The sequence below is a fragment of the Vicia villosa genome, linkage group LG6 (genome assembly GCF_029867415.1).
Source record: "Vicia villosa cultivar HV-30 ecotype Madison, WI linkage group LG6, Vvil1.0, whole genome shotgun sequence".
NCBI lineage: Eukaryota > Viridiplantae > Streptophyta > Magnoliopsida > Fabales > Fabaceae > Vicia > Vicia villosa.
The window spans coordinates 95,622,122-95,641,929 of NC_081185.1; the positions used below are offsets into that span (position 1 = coordinate 95,622,122).

A 19,808-nucleotide genomic window follows, 5' to 3' on the forward strand; every position below is an offset into this window, starting at 1 on the left:
TAAGCAGAACTCAATCTTAATTTAGTACCCAATGCTTTCTGCAAACCCTCCCAGAATTTTGATGTATACCTTGGATCTCTATCTGACACGATACTCGAAGGAATACCATGAAGACTCATTATCTTCTCAATATATTATTTAGCTAACCTCTCCATAGGATAATCCATTCTCATCGGGATGAAGTGAGCAAATTTCGTCTATCTGTCCATAATAACCCAAATAGATTTACAATTCTTAACAGTCCTCGGCAAACCGGAAACAAAATCCATGGATACGCTGTCACACTTCCATTATGGAATAAACAACGGTTGCATAGATCCATACGGCTTCTGATGCTCAATCTTCAACTTCTAGCAAGTCAAACAAGAATAGACAAACTCAACTATTTCCTTCTTCATCCCAAGCCACCCAAACAGCTTCTTCAGATCATGATACATCTTGGTAGCACCAGGATGAATACTTAATCCACTATAGTGTCCTTCCTCCAAAATACTCTTCTTTAGTTCGGTAACATCAGGAACACATACTCGATTATCAAACCTCAAAATATCATTCTCATTAATTCTGAATTCACCTCCCTTGCCCTGATTAATCAAAGTCAATTTATCAACTAATTCAATATCAATTTTTTGACCTGCTCTAATCTCATCAAGGATACCACTTGTCAACTTTAACATACCCAATTTAACACTGTTAGGAGCATCTTCACATACCAAACTCAAGTCTCTGAAATGTTCGATTAAGTCCAATTCTTTCACCATCAGCATCGACATATGTAAAGACTTCCTACTAAAAGCATCAGCAATAATGTTCGCTTTACCCATATGGTAATTCAATACAAAGTCATAATACTTAAGAAATTATAACCATCTCCTCTGCCTCATATTAAGCTCTTTTTGATCGAAGAGATACTTCAAACTCTTATGATCACTAAATACTTCAAACCTCGAACCGTACAGATAATGCCTCCACAGTTTCAATACAAATACTACGGTTGCCAACTCTAAATCATGAGTCGGATAATTCCTCTCATGAATCTTAAGTTGTCTCGACGCATAAGCCACTACGTGTTGATTCTGCATTAAAACGCCACCTAATCCCATCAATGAAGCATCACAATATACCATAAAAGATTATGACGCATTCGGAAAAATCAGGATAGGAGCACTAGTTAATCTCTTCTTCAAATCTTGGAATCCTTCTTCATACTTCGAATCCCAGATAAATACTTGACCTTTTCTCGTCAACTTAGTTAACGACAATGCTAACTTCGAGAATCCTTCTATAAATTTCCTATAGTAACCTGCAAGACCAAGAAAACTACGAATTTCTAAAGCAGACTTCGGAGCTTCCCATTGAGATACCGCTTCTACCTTCGTAGGATAAAAAACAATACCATTCTTGGAAATCACATGACCAAGAAAACTTACCTCACTTAACCAGAAATCACACTTTGACAGCTTAGCATAAAGTTTCTTTTATTTCAACAATTCCAACACAACTCTAAGATGCTCTGCGTGCTCTTCTTCATTCTTGGAATATATTAGAATATCATCTATAAACACCACTACGAACTTGTCGAGATAAGGATGGAAAATCCTATTCATATATTCCATAAAAACACCAGGCGCATTAGTCACTCTGAATGACATTACTGTATACTCGTAATGAACATACCTTGTTCTGAACGCAGTCTTCTGAATACCGCCCGCTTTCACACGAATGTGTAATGATATCCGGACCTCAAATAAATTTTAATGAATACACACGCTCCAACCAGTTAATCCATTAAATCATCAATTCTCGACAACGGATACCAATTCTTGATAGTAACCTTATTCAGCTGTCTATAGTCTACACATAACCTCATGTAACCTTCCTTCTTCTTTACCAGCAACAACGGCGCACCCCACGGAGAAACACTAGGACGAATAAATTCCTTTTCAAGCAACTCCTCTAATTGACTCTCCAATTCAGCCAACTCAGATGCTGAAATTCTATAAGGTGCCATCGATACAGGACTAGTTTCAGGGATCAACTCGATAGCGAATTCCACTTCTCTCAGGCGGCACCTCTCTGACATCTTCTAGAAAAAATTCTGGAAAATCACACACCACTGGAAATTCACTACTCACTGCTTTTCCAATCATCACCAGTATCAATAACTACAATTAAAGGTGTGTCATGTATGAAACACGTACCTTTAATCAATCTATCCTCTAGAGTAGTCTCTGATCCAGACAAAGCAAAAACTTTCCGCCAGATTGGTTCTTCTTTGGTTTTGTACACTATGGACTGATGTGACCCTCTTCACCACAATTGTAGCAAGTCACAATCTTCATCTTACAGTCAGCAACAACATGACCCACTTTACCACACTTGAAGCACGTTTTCTGTTCAGCCTTACACTCATTCCTATGATGTCCGACTTCGCCACAATTATAACATCTAACAAAAGCTCCAAAATCTCCCCCACTAGGCCTTTTCCCATCATCAGCTTTTGGATTTCCTTTACCATATGGCTTACCTCGATACATTGGCTTCTTACCCTTTTTGTCAACCAACTCGCGGGAGTGAGATGACTTCAGCCTAAGGTTATCCTCCTCAAAGATTCTGCTACAGTCTACTAAATCAGCAAATCGACGAATCCTTTGATACCTGATGTCTTGCTTGATCTCATCACGAAGGCCATTCTCAAATTTGATACACTTTGAGAATTCACCAGCTGCATCGTTGTTATTGTTGTGCACGTAGTACTTATCCAACTCAACAAATTTGGAAGCATACTCCGGCGCCGTCATACTACCCGTTTCAACTCCAAAAACTCAATTTCTTTTCTTCCCCGAACATCTTCAAGAAAGTATTTCTGCAGAAATTCCCTCTTGAGTACAGCCTAAGTAATTGCAATACCATCAGAATCCAATTCAGCTCTAGTAGCAACCCACCAGTCATCAGCTTTCTCAGATAACATGTGAGTGTTGATCCGCTGTCGCGCGCGGATAAAAAATGAGTTAATTTGTAAAACTGTAGTTTAGCGACAATGGCTCGAGTCGTATTGCAAGGATTCTTGTTTATTATCAACTGATGCAAAATCGATTAGGGGGGGTTGGTTCAATTTTGATTAAACAAAAAAAATGATTATGAAAAAGTGATTATCAAATAAGCTGAAAAGTCGAATTACTGATTCGGTTCCTATCTATTATCGATTAAGCAATATTAATCTCCTAAGAGGATAATCTATTCCTATTCGACTACAAACTCAGTGACAAGCGCGAAGAGTATTGTACGATGTATAATCCTAATATCCGAATTAAGCAAACGGAGTTAAGCTTCACGAATTAAGCAAACGAGATAAATCATACACGGTAACGAATTAAGCAAACGGTAACGTGTTTATTTGTTAGGGTCATACAATCAATTGAATTGAATCAAAGTACTCTATGAAATTCGAATTAAGCATTCAAGAACATAAAACAAAATTGAAAGGAATAAATACTAGATTAACATTAAAATAATCTCAAGGTCGGAACCTGAATACATCAATTCGACAGGATTTGGTTAGTTCTCCATAGAAATTGTACCAAGCTTCAAAATCTTGAATAGTGACCGATTGTGAACAATAACGCGGTTGCTACCCTAAGGGAAAATAGCACAACCGGTTTTACAACCCAACTGGGTCAAACATACGACCCAGGCCCAAAACCAATTGACCCGAAACTTAACTAAAACTAGTGTTGCAACTTCAACGAATTTTCTGGCCCTTCTACAGTTCGATTATGACTTCAACTCACACATAAGAATTGTAACTCTTTCTCTTAGCTTTCCGTCGATTACTAGAACGCCTCAATCGGACTCCTGGAACTCCAAATATGGTCGTTTCCGTGCAGACTGCTAAAGCTGAAAATTGAATACGAAAATCAAATAACAATAAAAATAATTTAAAATATAAAAACATTATAAAATACAAAAATAAGACAAGTAAACCATGGAAATGTATAAGTACAACCGTAGAGGAATGTGCATCAAAATGCACTGATCAGTGTCATACCTCACCTTCAGATTTTCAGCGCAATCGATCATCCAAAAGATCCTTTCAATTTCCTTAAGCCACTTCTGAGCACCATCAAGATCATTAGTGCCTTTGAACAATGGAGGATTGTTCCTCTGAAAGCTGTTCAATTGTCTGTCAGCACCAATCCCAGCTCCATTGGCATTCCCTCCCAACACACCAGTAATCATGCTTAGAGCCTCACTGATAGCATTGTTGTTTCTTCGACCTCTTCCAGCCATTGCTCTACTAATCACAAAATAATTCCATTAGCACTAAAAGTATCAACAGTGAGAACTCGCACTAGTCGCATACAAGGGAATAACTGACACTAAGACTCTGGTCACAACGACCGACTATGCTCTGATACCACTATTGTAACTCCCTTCTAAACCCCCGCGACAATTATAATAATAATCAGAGTAATCATAAAACAAGGGTGCCACAGTTTAAATTTTTTAATTAAAACCATAAGTCGTCCGTAATGCTTTATTAGGAACGATCCACAAAATATCAAAACACATGATCAACACAGTGGAATATTGTTCAACGATATCGTAAGACATCACCAAAACATAAACCAAACGATACATAAGTCAAAATAGAAAAAATAGAGTATTATAAGTAACTCTAAGTCTATCGTTCCCCAGTGTTACAAATCAGAGCATGACTTGACACGAACTACGGACTAGCCTAAGAGTTATCCTCACCAATTCAAGATGCCGCTACTCCTTAATCTGAAAAATATCAACATGTAAGGGTGAGTCTCATTCATGATTAACAAGTGTTATTAGATCATAAACAATAATATATCATCAGTTTATCATTCACCCAATTGCATGTATTCAGATTTCAAGGAAACGTTCATCAACCATAACGCAATTACATCACCGAATACGACACTGGAAACCATCCAATAATGTCATAATAATAATGCATATGTAATGCACTCACGCTATGCATGTGGTACCAAATGTGAGACTAACCCACCTGACCGATCCAACATCTTCAAGATACGGCCAACCGACACAAATTCCACAATGGGAATTATGCCCTCACTGATCCCACACATCTTCTGGAATCAGCCACCATATGATTTATGAATGAATGCATACACATAACATACTTACAACATCACCAATATAATCAATAACAAGTATGTACATGTCTCAGCATCATTCAATAACTAATCATATATCAATCTCAACAAATCACTACAATTCATAATATAGTCATATCATAATCACATCGATCACATTGTTACATAATGCCCCATATGTCAACAATGCATAACATCACCAAAACAATTAAATTGAGGCTTTAAAATAAAATCGACTACTGTCCTAAAATGTTATTTAATTCGATAGGATTTTTAATTAGGGACACAACGCTCAAAACGGTGCTAAAAATGGATGTACGGTTCAAAAGATGAGTTTTACAAAATATTAAATTTCTGAAAATTGTCAAGTGTAACCGGTTACAGCAGGACTGTTACCCGGTTACACATCACTGCCAATGCATTCGCTATTTGTTACGTTCAGCTGTAACCAGTTACAGCAGGGCTGCTATCTAGTTACAGTACCCCAGAATGCCCAATCTGCCTATTATACAACACTGTAACCGGTTACATCAGAGCTGCTACCCGATTACAGCGTAACCAGAACCAAAAATCACAGTTCCTGCAGCATATCAGTCCCTCTACTCATACCATTTCATACCAATACAATTTCACATCAAAATATCACCAAATTCAGCCATTTAGCATATTCCTAACATCACACAAATTCAATTGACGTCCATAATCATCCGTACACATTCTATTGTACCGAAACACACAATTGCACCTAACATACATCACAATTAACACGAACAACAACCCCAATTTAATATTATCATCTAAAACCCAATAATAAATTATAATCGGAAGAATCCCCCTTACCTGAATTCAAAACTTGATTGGGGGCTCTCTTCCTCTTCTTCTTCTCTTTCACTTATTCTGTCTTCTCTCCACTTGGCTTCTTCTCTTCTTTTTGGTTTCTATTTCTTTTTCACAAAAATCCTATATTTTATGAAAATAAGGAATTGACTTAGTAAAGGGCCTATCACTTAGCACCCCTCTTTTACTAAACACAACACCAAGCCCAATAACCTTCTTTTCTCCAAATTCTCCGTTTAATTGAATAAAACCGATTAATTTAAAATAATTAATTTAATTTAAAATTAAATTAATTTATGTAATTATGGGGTGTTACAGGAGTTATCTGGAAAATATTATATGGATAGAATGCATTTAACTTCTAAAGGAGATATTTGTTCCAACCATTCGAAAATGATTTTCTTCACTTGCAATCAATCATAGAGTTCTTTTTCAAGCTTCTTAAAGGAAATGATAAGCATATATCCTAAAGAATGATGCGCACGAGTTAGGATTATGGTAAAATCTATTTAAGGATTGGTTTTATAGTTAATTTTGATTATATTATTCCTCAGTTATTATGAAAACCGATGGGTTAGATCATTTAATTTACAATAAAAAATATAATAAAAAGAGAGGTTCCAGTTTTGTTTTTCCCTCGGTTATGCACAAATCTGAGGTAATATGTTGTTTTTCAAACTAATTTAAACGTGGCGTGCATACATTGGAATCATATCACTAGTGTAACACCTTGATAATTAGATTTAACTATTTAATTTGTTATTTGATGTTTTGATGTGATTATATGAGTCAATAATAATTATCTATGAGATTATGTTATGTGTGATGCTTATGTTGATATGTGTGTGGGATAGTGGAATTAAGGTATTAGTTAGAATAATAAAATAATACAGTTCTAATTAGTACTCCCTCTGGTCCCATTTATAAGAAAAGATTCTGTTTTTAGATACATTGAATAAATAATGTATCTGGACAACATACTATCTAGATACATTATTTATTCAATGTATCTAAAAAGAGAATCTTTTTGTAAGTATCAGATATGCCTAAGAGGGGGGTGAATTAGGTTTTCAAAACTTAATCGGTTTAATGAGAATACTTCTAACAATTTTTGTTTAAGTGTTTGAAGGTTTTGGATGGTTCTTATGTTTTTCTTGGTAATGGTGATGAAAGCGGTAAAAGCGGAAAGGTAAAGAACACAACAATATATACTGGTTCCCCTCATAATCCGAGAGTACTCCAGTCCCCTTTCAAACACGAAAGAGATTTCACTATAGTTAGAATGATTGTACAAGCCTATGCTTACTATCTAACCTATAGGGGGATCAAAGGTTCTTAACACCTTAAAGATCAAGCAACACTAATGTGAATGAAGAACAGTCCTCTTCAAATACAACACTTACTTCCAACAATATCCTGGATAGTAAGGAAAAAGAAAAATATCTTTGAATGATACAAGAGTTTATGAAGATGAATAATATATCAATCTTATATTGATCTTCTCTACCAATCATGCAATTTATAAGAATAACAAGTGCTCAAATGTTGATGGATATGATATGAATTTTCTGTTTATGGTTTATGAGACAATGCAGAAAATTCTTTTGAAAGTTTGGTAATCACAACACTTGAATGACAATTTTATGATATAGAATGATGTTAAATTGCAATAGGAAGAGGTGATTTGAATTCTGAAAATATAGGATATATTAACACCCCTAGGAATGAGTATGATTTAATGAAAAGGTGCAAAGATTGATGGTATAGAAAAGGTTCACGTTCAAATTTGTAAACATACTGTTTTTTTATTCTGGAATGATGGAAATCAATTTACCATTATGGGAAGTCGATTTCCCTGAAACGTTGTGCCTTAAAATTTCAAAAACTGATACTGGAAATCGATTTACAACCACAGGAAATCAATTTCCACAAGCAAAAAACAAATTTCCAGAAACTGACTTGGCTAGGCACGCATAGGAAATCGATTTCCACTTATAGGAAAGTGATTTCTATTTTGAAAAAGTTAGAAAAACATAATTTTTAACAAGCCAAAATGCACATGATTTGAGGATGATTTTGAGCACTAAATTTATTCTTATAAGAGCATGTTTGTACCTATTTGAAAGATGAGCTTCATAAAGTCTTCAAGTGAACTTGTATGTTGACAATCTTCTTTGACTTTAATAATTTGAGTAGTACAATCTTTGATACATCCTTTCTTGATATTTATGAGTGCACACATGTTGTCTTCATCAAAACACATAACATTTGGAGAAGCTTGCAATAACATTCTCCCCCTTTTTGATGATGACAACCAATAAGCTTTAAAAGTGATTTTTTGCTTGAGAAGTCCTTATGCTCCCCCTATGTTGATGACTCCTCTTTTAACATAGTTTTTATCATAACTTGAATGAGTCTTGAGACAAATTTTTCTATCCATGAGGCTACATAATTTGGACTAAAAAGCAACAAATACAAGTTTCTTCTCCCCCTTTGTTATTATCAAAAAGGATGGGGAAAAGAGGTAAAACATGGACAAAATATATAATGCAATATAGTAAAAAATGAGAATTAATAACACAAATAAACATAGCATAATAATAATAATAATAATAATAATAATAATAATAATAATAATAATAATAATAATAATAATAATAATAATAATAATAATAATTCTGTCTAAACCATAACCATAACATAATACTACTAATTATGTCTAAAAAAGAAGAACTTATAACCATAAACATAACATAAAAAATTGTCTAAAATACCACAAAACATACTAAGAAATAAAAATAGAACATAAGACACATAAGAGAACTAATCACTAGCATTCATCTCTTCATTTCCAACTTCTTCTTCTTCTTCTTCTTCTTCTTCTTCTTCTTCTTCTCCGGAATTCTCAAGTTGTTGTTGAAGTTGATCAAAGCGACGATTAAACTCATTCCGGGTTTTTTGATGTTCACGAATGTTACGGATTTCCATTTGGAGAAGTTTCTTGTAAAGGAATTCCATGGTAAAGCCACCTTCGGGTATGTCGGAAGGTGTTTGTGCATTCTCACCATCATTATGTTTGTAAAGACCATCATTATCTTTGAAAATTCCCATATTTCTCAAACAAGTCTCACTTGAAATTAAGCTTGTATTCCCCATTTTCTTTGTGGGTTCCTTGCCTAATGGAATTCTAAAGGCTTCAAAAATTTTGGAAATTGGGCGAGCATATGGTAGCCCACTTGTCAAAGAAAAACAATATTCCATATGCTCGCACATAACTATGCTATGGTCCAATTTACAGGCATAGCATTTTTCATGGCACATAGAAGCATCATATCTACTTCTCCTACTTTAGTATAATTGTTGCCTTTTGGAACAAGCACATAAGCAAGAAAATAATGAAGCATTCTGTCACTTACCGACAAATTCTTGCTAGAGACAAACACCTTGGATGAACCGGATTGAATATGTTTGCCATAAAACTCCTCTCTAGAAATACGACTTATGCCAAAATAAAATTCCATCATTTCATAGTTAAGAGCTCCTAGTTCTTCCGGAACATAACCGCGCATAATTCGTACACCTTCATAAGGAACACCCAAACATCTACCAAATTCTTCTATGGTCATAACAATGTCAACATTTTTAACCTTAGAATGTAATGTAAGAGTATCATCTATCCTAAGGTGAGCATAAAATATTCTAACCAAATCCGGATAATAAGGGCCAGCATCAGAAACAAACTCATCCATCTTTTGAAAAGCTAGCATTTCAGGGAAATTGAAGCTAGTGTTAGGGAATGAAGCAAGATTACCAAATTTAGGTGTGATGATGGATCTTTGTTTGAAGTTGAAGAATGCTTTGCGTTGCCGTACCGGAGGGAGTTCTTGCTCAGAGTCAGTGTCGGAGTTGACAACCATGGGAGCTTTTCCTCTTGATCTCTTGGGAGGTGCCATGGAAGAGTTTTGGTGAGGTGAAATTTGTGAGTGAGGGAGTATTTTTCGTTTTGGTGTTAGGGTTCACAAAATAAGCACTTTTTGGAATGACTTATTTTGAGAGAAGGAGAGAAAATAAGGTTTTGTAATAGTTGGGATAAGTGGGTTTTAATGGAGATAGAATTGGGAGATGGAGAGATTTAAGTGGGTAATGAAGATTGTGTTGAATACCTTGTATGTTACCAAGGAGATTAGTTGAAGAATGGAAGAGAAAGTGAATGCTAGTTTGACCCAAAAGAATAATATAATATGGAAAAAGAACAATAATATAAGCAAAGAAAAAAGTAAAAAAAATACGTACAGCACTTTTTCTATGATGGGTTACGGAATTCGATTTCCTAAGGGAAGGAATCGATTTCCAACTTCGCAAACATCCTTCTAGAACCCAAATATTGAGATTTTCGCTGAAGGAAATCGATTTCCTGTGAGGGTAAATCAATTTCCATGACAATTTTTGCCCAGAATTACTAAAACAGCAGCTTTGTAACTTTGAAAATATTATAGAAACACTTATGGAATAATATATAACATCAAAATAACATGTTTAGGCAATATGTGAGTATAATTTAAAAATAAAGAAACACAATAAAATGCAAAAATATGATTTCACAAATAAAATTGTGAAGATGATAATGAACAAATTAAAGTAAAGTAAAGAATGATAGCATGTACCTTAAATAATGAAACTTTATATCATATGATTCAAACATCATTCTCATCTAAAATTCCGAGTTCTCTCCGAATTTTGTAAAATGGTTCTTTTGCAAGCGGTTTGGTAAAGATATCCGCAAGTTGGTTATGAGTATCCACAAATGTTACTTCGACATCTCCTTGAAGAACATGGTCTCGGAGAAAATGATGTCGAATGTTTATGTGTTTGGTTCTTGAGTGCATGACCGGATTTTTTGTGATATTAATTGCACTTGTGTTGTCGCATCGAAGAGGAATGCATCCGAGATCAAGTCCGTAGTCACGAAGTTGTTGCTTAAGCCAAAGAATTTGTGCACAACAACTACCCGCTGCTATGTATTCCGCTTCGGCCATGCTAAGAGCAACACATGCTTGCTTTTTACAAGCCCATGATACTAATGCATTTCCAAGAATGTGACAAGTACCACTTGTGCTTTTACGATCAGTTTTACATCCTGCATAATCCATGTCAGAATAACCAATTAAATTGCAAACACTACCTTTAGGATACCATAAGCCAACGTTGGTCATTCCTTTGAGATACTTCATGATCCTTTTAACCGCCATAAGATGTGATTCCTTTGGATTTGCTTGAAAGCGAGCACAAAGACAAACACTGAACATTATATCAGGACGGCTTGCTGTCAAATACAATAAAGAACCAATCATACCTCGATACTTAGTAATATTAATTGGAGTACCGGATTCATCTTGATCAACATATGTACCGGAGCCCATTGGAGTATTCATTGCTTTACAATTATCCATATCAAACTTCTTCAACAATTCTTTACAATATTTGGACTGATTGATAAAGATTCCATCCTTGAGTTGCTTAATTTGTAATCCAAGAAAGTAGTTCATCTTTCCCATCATAGACATCTCAAATTCTCCTTGAATCATCAATGAGAATTCCTCACACATTTCTTTGTTAGTCGATCCAAAATGATATCATCAACATAGACTTGAACCAATAAAGTGCTACTTTTGATTTTCTTAATGAACAAAGTTTTATCAACCTTACCCTTTTCGAAACCATTTTCACACAAAAACTTGCTAAGACTATCATACCATGCTCTTGGTGCTTGCTTTAAGCCATAAAGAGCCTTTCTCAACTTAAAGACATGTGTAGGATTCTTGAAGTCTTCAAATCCCGGGGGTTGTTTGACATAGACTTCTTCATTGATGTAGCCATTCAAGAATGCGCTCTTGACGTCCATTTGATAAAGCTGAAAATTTAATGAACATGCATAAGCAAGTAAAAGACAAATAGCTTCTAACCTTGCAACCAGAGCAAATGTTTCTTCAAAGTCGATTGCTTCTTCTTGATTGTAACCTTGGGCCACCAATCTTGCTTTGTTTCGAACAATTATACCATTCTCATCAAGTTTGTTCTTAAACACCCATCGAGTACCTATGATATGTTTATTACATGGTCTAGGAACAAGTTCCCAAACTTGATTTCTCTCGAATTGATTTAATTCTTCTTGCGTTGCATTTATCCATTGATCGTCTCCTAAGGCTTCATCAACTTTGGAAGGTTCAATGTGAGAAACAAAAGCCATGTTAAGCAAGCATCTTTGAGATTTAATCTTGTTGCAACTCCTTGGCTAATATCACCAATAACTTTATCAATAGGATGATCTCTATGAGTTCTCCATTCCTTTGGTAGATCATTGGTGTTTGATTCTTGTTGTACACTTTCTTGTTGAACACTTTCTTGTTGAACTTCCGGTGCCTTCACAATTGTATCATTTGAAAGTTCTTCCAGGGGTAAATCTAAAGGATCGTCATCATCACAAACAACTATTTCCTCCTTGAAGGTGTTAGTCTCATCAAAAGATACATGCATGGATTCTTCAATAGTCAAAGTTCCTTTATTATAGATTCTATATGCTTTACTAGAGAGAGAGAGAGTAACCAAGAAATATACCTTCGTCGGATTTCTCATCAAACTTACCAAGATTGTCTTTGTCATTGTTGAGAACAAAGTACTTGCATCCAAAAATGTGAAAGTGAGCAATGTTTGTCTTTCTTCCTTTGAAGAGTTCATATGGAGTCTTCTTTAAGATAGGTCTAATGATTACTCGATTTCCAACATAACATGCCGTACTAACCGCATCTGCCCAAAAGTATTTAGGAAGATTTGCATCACTAAGCATTGTTCTTGCAATTTCCACTAGAAACCTATTTTTCCTTTCAACTACTCCATTTTGTTGTGGAGTTCTTGGTGCTGAAAAATTATGAGAGATACCATGTTCTTCACAAAATTCTTCAAATGATGCATTTTGAAATTCTCCACCATGATCACTTCTTATGGATACAATCTTTAATGACTTCTCATTTTGGATTTGTTTTGCATACTTCTTAAAGGCTTTAAAAGCATCACTTTTCTGCACAAGAAACAAAGTCCAAGAATATCTAGAAAAATCATCAACAATAACTAAAGCGTATACATTACCTCCGAAGCTTCTTGTCCTTGATGGACCAAATAAATCCATATGCAATAATTGAAGTGGTCTTGTTGTAGTCACCACATTCTTTGGTTTGAAAGATGATTTGGTTTGCTTTCCCTTTTGACATGCATCACATAATTTATCTTTGAAAAACTTTATCTTAGGTAAGACAATAACAAGATCATGTTTGGTTAACTTGTTTAAATTATCCATATGAATATGGGCTGCTCTTTTATGCCATAACCATGATTCATTATTGTTTACCAAAAGACATTTTACTTTCAAAGATAAATCATTTAAAGAAATCATAAAAATGTTATTAATTCTTGTACCTTTGAGTTTTACCTCATTGGTGACTTCATCGATGATCAAGCATTCCTCTTTGGTGAATTTGATCTTGAAGCCTTTGTCACAAAGTTGGCTAATGCTTAGAAGATTATGCTTTAGTCCTTCAACATAAAGAACATCTTCTATGGATGTGAAAGGTGGTGCACCAACTTTGCCTTTGCCAAGAATTCTTCCCTTATTGTTGTCTCCGTAAGTGACAAAACCCTTGGCCTTTAACCTTAGATCTGAAAATTGGTTTAGGTCACCCGTCATATGCTTTGAACAACCACTATCTAGATATCATAGGTTTGAAGTGGTCTTCAAGCATGCCTACAAAACAAATTAAGTTTTGTTAGGTACCCAAGTGTCTTTGGGTCCATCATAGTTAGTTCCTTTCTTCACCCATACATAATGTCCACTAGGAACACTAAAGTTCCTTACATATCAAGCATTGGGTTTGTGACCAATAATACCACAATAAAAACAAGTAGTTCAAAGTTACTTCTATATCTACAAGGATGAGTTTTCTTCTTAACAACATTCTTCTTTTTAGGATAATGTTGCATTACTTTAGGCTTGATCACTTTCTCTTGAATTGGTTGGCTACTAGCCTTGACAAAGATAGTCTTGTTGGATCTTGGTTTATCAAATTTAGAAAAGCCAAGTCCGCTCTTATCATTGGAGTATCTTTGTGTGCTAAGAACATTTTCCAATCCAATTTACCCCTTTTCATATCTTTCTAAAACACGTTTTAATTGGACAATTTGGAAGGAAAGTGATTCACAATTCTTGCATGCAACATTATCTTCTTGAACACGAATCATTTTTTCTTTGTCATCTTTATGTTCTTCTTCAATTATCTTAACCTTCTCTTCTAAAGATCATATTATTTTCTTTTGAGATGAGATAGTTTTATAGAGAATTTTGCATTCTTTTAATATTTCATCTATTGCACCTTGTGCACCATTATCAAAAAGAGAATCATCATAACTAACCTCGCCTTCTTCATCGTCTGAGTGGTGGTGATGCCATTAGTGCTAGGTTTGCACTTTCGTCACTATCGGAGTCCGATGAGAAACTTACTTCATTATCTTCCCATGCTATGTAGGCCTTTTTATTTCTGAACTCCTTTTTTCCTTTGAATCCATTCTTCTTTGAAAGCTTTGGACATTCCGGCTTTATGTGTCCTTGTTTCCCACATTCATAGCATGTAACTTCTTGTGATGAAGTGGATGCTTCTTTATCCTTATGCTTTGAGAATTTATTTCTTTTGACATAGTTAGCATTATCAATATTATTTTTATTACTAAAAAAATTGCCTAACCTTTTTACAAGAAGCAAGAAATTTTCATCTTCATCCGATGCATCTTTCATTTGGCTTTCCTTTGAATCTACCTTTAGTGCAATGCCTTTGGATTTCTTCTCTAAGTTCTCATGTTTTTGCAATCTTCCAAGTTCCGTCTCATATTCTTGAAGCTTTCCAAATAATGTTGCGGAAGTCAATTTTGACAGATATTTCTTTTCGGATATCGCAGTCACTTTTGGTTGCCACTCCCTTGTCAAAGATCTGAGCACTTTAAGATTAAGTTCTTCGGTAGTAAGGTTCTTACCAAGTGCCTTCAAGTGATTTGTCAAATGTACGAATCGTTTTTGCAAATCGAGAATAGTTTCTCCGGGCTTCAATCTAAACAGTTCGTACTTTTGGCTTAAAGTATTCAATCTTGACCTTTTAACTTCAGTGGTACCTTCATGAGTTTCTACAAGAGTATCCCATATTTTCTTTGATGTCGTACATGCCAATACTCGGAAAAATTCATCCATACTAAGAGCACCTTGAAGAAGATTGACCGCCTTTTTGTCAGCAAGAACCCTTTTTCTATCATTATCATCCCATGACGCTTTAGGTTTCTCCGATCCAACACCATTAACGACCGTTATAGGGACATGAGGACCTTGTAGGACAGCCTCCCAAACTTCTTCTCCTTGTGCTTCTAGATGAGCTTTCATTCGGATTTTCCAAAAATCAAAATATTCACCACAAAACAATGGAGGCATGTTGTTAGAACCACCATCTTTGAAAACCGGATTTGCGGAAGCCATTCTGGATCTTTAGAACAAGTTACCTATAACTTGCTCTGATGCCAAATGTAAGTATCAGATATGCCTAAGAGGGGGGGGGGGGTGAATTAGGTTTTCAAAACTTAATCGGTTTAATGAGAATACTTCTAACAATTTTTGTTTAAGTGTTTGAAGGTTTTGGATGGTTCTTATCTTTTTCTTGGTAATTGTGATGAAAGCGGTAAAAGCGGAAAGGTAAAGAACACAACGATATATACTGGTTCCCCTCACAATCCAAGAGTACTCCAGTCCCCTTTCAAACACGAAAGAGATTTCACTATAGTTAGAATGATTGTACAAGCCTATGCTTACTATCTAACCTATAGGGTGATAAAAGGTTCTTAACACATTTAAGATCAAGCAACACTAATGTGAATGAAGAACAATCCTCTTCAAACACAACACTTACTTCCAACAATCCTGGATAGTAAGGAAAAAGACAAATATCTTTAAATGATACAAGAGTTTATGAAGATGAATAATATATCAATCTTGGATTAATCTTCTCTACCAATCATGCAATTTATAAGAATAACAAGTGCGCAAATGTTGATGATTATGATATGAATTTTCTGTTTATGGTTTATGAGACAATACAGAAAATTCTTTTGAAAGTTTGGTAATCACAACACTTGAATGACAATTTTATGATATAGAATGATGTTAAATTGTAATAGGAAGAGGTGATTTGAATTATGAAAATATAGGATATATATAGTGTCTTAACACCCCTAGGAATTCGTATGATTTAATGAAAAGGTGCAAAGATTGATGGTATAGAAAAGGTTAACGTTCAAATTTGTAAACATACTGTTTTTTGATTCTGGAACAATGGAAATCGATTTACCATTATGGGAAATCGATTTCCCTGAAACGTTGTGCCTTAAAATTTCAAAAACTGATATTGGAAATCGATTTACAACCACAGGAAATCGATTTCCACAAGCAAAAAACAAATTTCCAGAAACTGACTTGGCTGGGCACGCATAGGAAATCGATTTCCACTTATAGGAAAGCGATTTCCAGTTTGAAAAAGTTAGAAAAACATAATTTTTAACAAGCCAAAATGCACATGATTTGAGGATGATTTTGAGCACTAAATTTATTCTTATAAGAGCATGTTTGTACCTATTAGAAAGATGAGCTTCATAAAGTCTTCAAGTGATCTTGTATGTTGACAATCTTCTTTGACTATAATAATTTGAGTAGTACAATCTTTGATACATCCTTTCTTGATATTTATGAGTGCACACATGTTGTCTTCATCAAAACACATAACATTTGGAGAAGCTTGCAATCACACTTTTCTTATAAATGGGACCGGAGGTAGTATTACTATTTAAATAAAATAAGGAGATAATGTGAGGTGGAGTTAGTGAAGGCATATTAGGAATATCATAATAGGGGTCCTAAGGCTAACTAAGTAAAAAGAGGAAAAATGAGAGAATATTCATTCATCGTAGTATTTTGGAGAAGCGTGAAAGAAAGAGAGAGTTAGGACAAGAAGAGGAGAAGGATAATCAACCGTAGAATTCGAAAAGAGGATTAAATTAGCCAACAAACTAAGGTAAGGGGAGTTATCTTGATTATTATATTTGATTTAAGGGGTTAATTGTATGTTGGGGTTTGGTGATATTTTGATGAATTTGATGAACGATGTTGATGATTTGTTTAGATTGTGTGATAAATATGATGTGTGATATTGTTGATTATTGTATTGGTGAATGATAACACGACCTAGAGTCAAATCCACCATGTTTATAGATTTTAAGGTCTAGGGTTTAATGATGAATCTTGGAGGTATGATGAACAATTGTGATTTGGTGTTTAGAATGAATAATACATGTTAGAACTAGGATAATAGACCTTAAATCGCAGGAAGTTAGTGATTGAAACATGTCAGTAAGGAACGTGCTTAGCGCAATAGGTAGCCCGTTTAGCACGATATACTGGAATGAAAATCAATATTTTTGAAAAATTATTTCAAAATAAGGAAGCTTATATTTTAAACTAATTCCTGAGAATTTTCGAGAATTTATTGTTCATGTTTAGATGGGTTTAGAGAGCTATTTTGTCAACTACATGAAACTTGATTATGTGACTATATGTATGCCTTGCTTGTTGTAATGGTATGTTGTTGTGATGATTGATGACATGATGATTTTGGAGTATGTGTTATGTTGATTGAGATGTTTGTATAGTTGAGATGATGATATGATTTTATGAATACATGAATGGTGATGCCATTTTGACTAGCCATGGTCGTTGATTATTGTGAAGTTGTGCATCATACATTCATAGCATATTATAGGATGATAGTCCAGTGATGTTTGCAAGACGATTGGTCCGATGATGGTCTTAATCCTATTGTGCGGATTGGGTGTGATATTGTAAAGTGCTCTGGTTCCAAGCGGGAATTGATCCTATTGGTGGGGATCTTTGGAGAACGATGACTAAGTCATCCGTGAAGTGTTGGTACCACATGCGTGAGTCTATTGGTGTTGCATGGCATTGTTTGTGACATTGCATGATTGAATGATGTTTGATTATTCGTGTTGTGGATGATGAATTAAATGATGAGTATGATTGAGTTATATGATGATGATGATGTTGTGAATAGAGGATGATGTGCAGGTGTGAGTAAGTGTGTGAAGCATGAGGATACGGTGCATCGTTATATGTGTGGTTGTTGATTATTTATGTACCACTACTATATTTATTCCTTATGTCTTATATAATAATTATTAAATACTCACCCTTTCTATTTAAATGTTGCCTCCACGTGGGTAACGCGCAGGTAATCAGGAGTAGTCCACCGAAGTTAGAGGATAGCTTCGAGTGGCCCTTTTTATCGCTTGTTTAGAATAAATGGAGTCTTGCTCTGATACATAACATCGGGGTCGGGATCGTGTGTTTCTTTGGAACTATTATGTTCATTTTGAATTGTTTTAACATGATGAAGTACTTTTAAAATTATTACGACGTTGGTTTATAAAATATGAACGGTGAAGTCATGAATGATTGTTTTATGAAGTTTTAATGATGTTTTTAAATTATGAATTCTGCTGTGAGTAAAGTGGTGATATTATTGGTGTGTTTAAGAAGCAATTGAATTATGAACCTTTGAGAACCCGTGTTACGGAGCAAGACTTGTTATTGTTAAGTTTATATGAAGGTGACACCATCGTGTGTATGTTTTAAATTGATTTTAATTCATATTATATTGCAAATATTCTATGTGGGTTAAAAGGGTGTTACATTAGTAGTATCAAAGTAGGTCGGCCCACGTGACCAGGTTACTGAGTCTGTAGTGTGGCAGTTGGATATTGTCGATAGTTAATTCTAACCTTGATACTAATTTTGGTGTGAACAGAGTATGGCAGGAAGGAATAATACTATGATTGTTGCTGCCTTGAAGGTTGTTGCTCAAGCCATGCAGAATCAGCCTAATGCTAGAGTGATTGATGAACCGTGTAGCTTGAGTACTTTCCAGAGGGAGAATTCGCCTACTTTCCGAGGTTGGTATGATCCAAATGGGGCACAAGAGTGGCTTAAGGAGATTGAGAGTATATTTTGGGTGATGGGTTATTCTGCAGTATAGAAGGTATGCTACGATACTCATATGTTTATGCTTTATTTTTCTTTTGTCCATTTGGACATTTTATTGCTTTGTCTTAAAACATTAATAAAGGAAAAACCCTAAAAAAAAGACTTAATTACTTCTTTGGGCTATGTCCACTATCCCTTGCTTAAGGAATTGTTCTTTTAGACCTAAGATTAGAACCTGGACCTATTCATCTGATACCAATGTATCTAGTACCTCGGAATTTTATCTGTTGGTTGTTTGGTTTGTTTGGTTATTTTGTTTATGTGCAGGTGTTATGTTGGTTTGAAACTTTGAACATTCATCTGATACAATTTCATCTGATGCAAATTCATTTGAGACAAGTTTAACTTTTATCTGATACATGCTTGATTGGATTGTTTTTTGAACTTATGGATTTTGTTATTCATCTGCTTAAGTGCTTTGGTTCATCCAATGTTGTGCTTTGAGGTTAATCCAAAGAAAGAGAATTATTGTGTTGGTTTGTTTGACTTTTTCTTGGTTAGATGTTTCTAGTCCTTAGCTTTTACTTTGTGCTTTAGGATAATCTCTTCATCTCTTTCCCTTCTTCTTAAATTTCAAAATCTTCCCCCTCTCTTTAAAAAATCTTCTTGTTTTCAAACTTAAACTCTTTTGC

General features: G+C 34.8%; 1 protein-coding gene across 1 annotated transcript; it reads right to left on the bottom strand.

Annotated features, from left to right (window-relative positions):
- Positions 1-2,027: 2,027 nt before the first annotated feature.
- LOC131614172 (uncharacterized) lies at positions 2,028-2,801 on the bottom strand. The gene is made up of 3 exons (XM_058885796.1): positions 2,723-2,801; positions 2,348-2,623; positions 2,028-2,134 (listed from the first exon to the last, which is right to left on the bottom strand). Exons 1-3 carry the CDS (start codon positions 2,799-2,801, stop codon positions 2,028-2,030), a joined length of 462 nt encoding a protein of 153 aa, XP_058741779.1.
- Between the last annotated feature and the right edge of the window lie 17,007 nt (positions 2,802-19,808).

Bases quoted from the DNA above. Each gene is read 5' to 3' on its own strand.
- LOC131614172 (XM_058885796.1), bottom strand. From the start codon at position 2,801: ATGACGGCGCCGGAGTATGCTTCCAAATTTGTTGAGTTGGATAAGTAC. The intron at 2,624-2,722 runs GTGAATTCTCAA...CTGATTTAGTAG, and splicing joins CAATAACAACGATGCAGCTG to ACTGTAGCAGAATCTTTGAG. The intron at 2,135-2,347 runs GTAAGATGAAGA...TTGGAAAAGCAG, and splicing joins GGGTCATGTTGTTGCTGACT to TGAGTAGTGAATTTCCAGTG.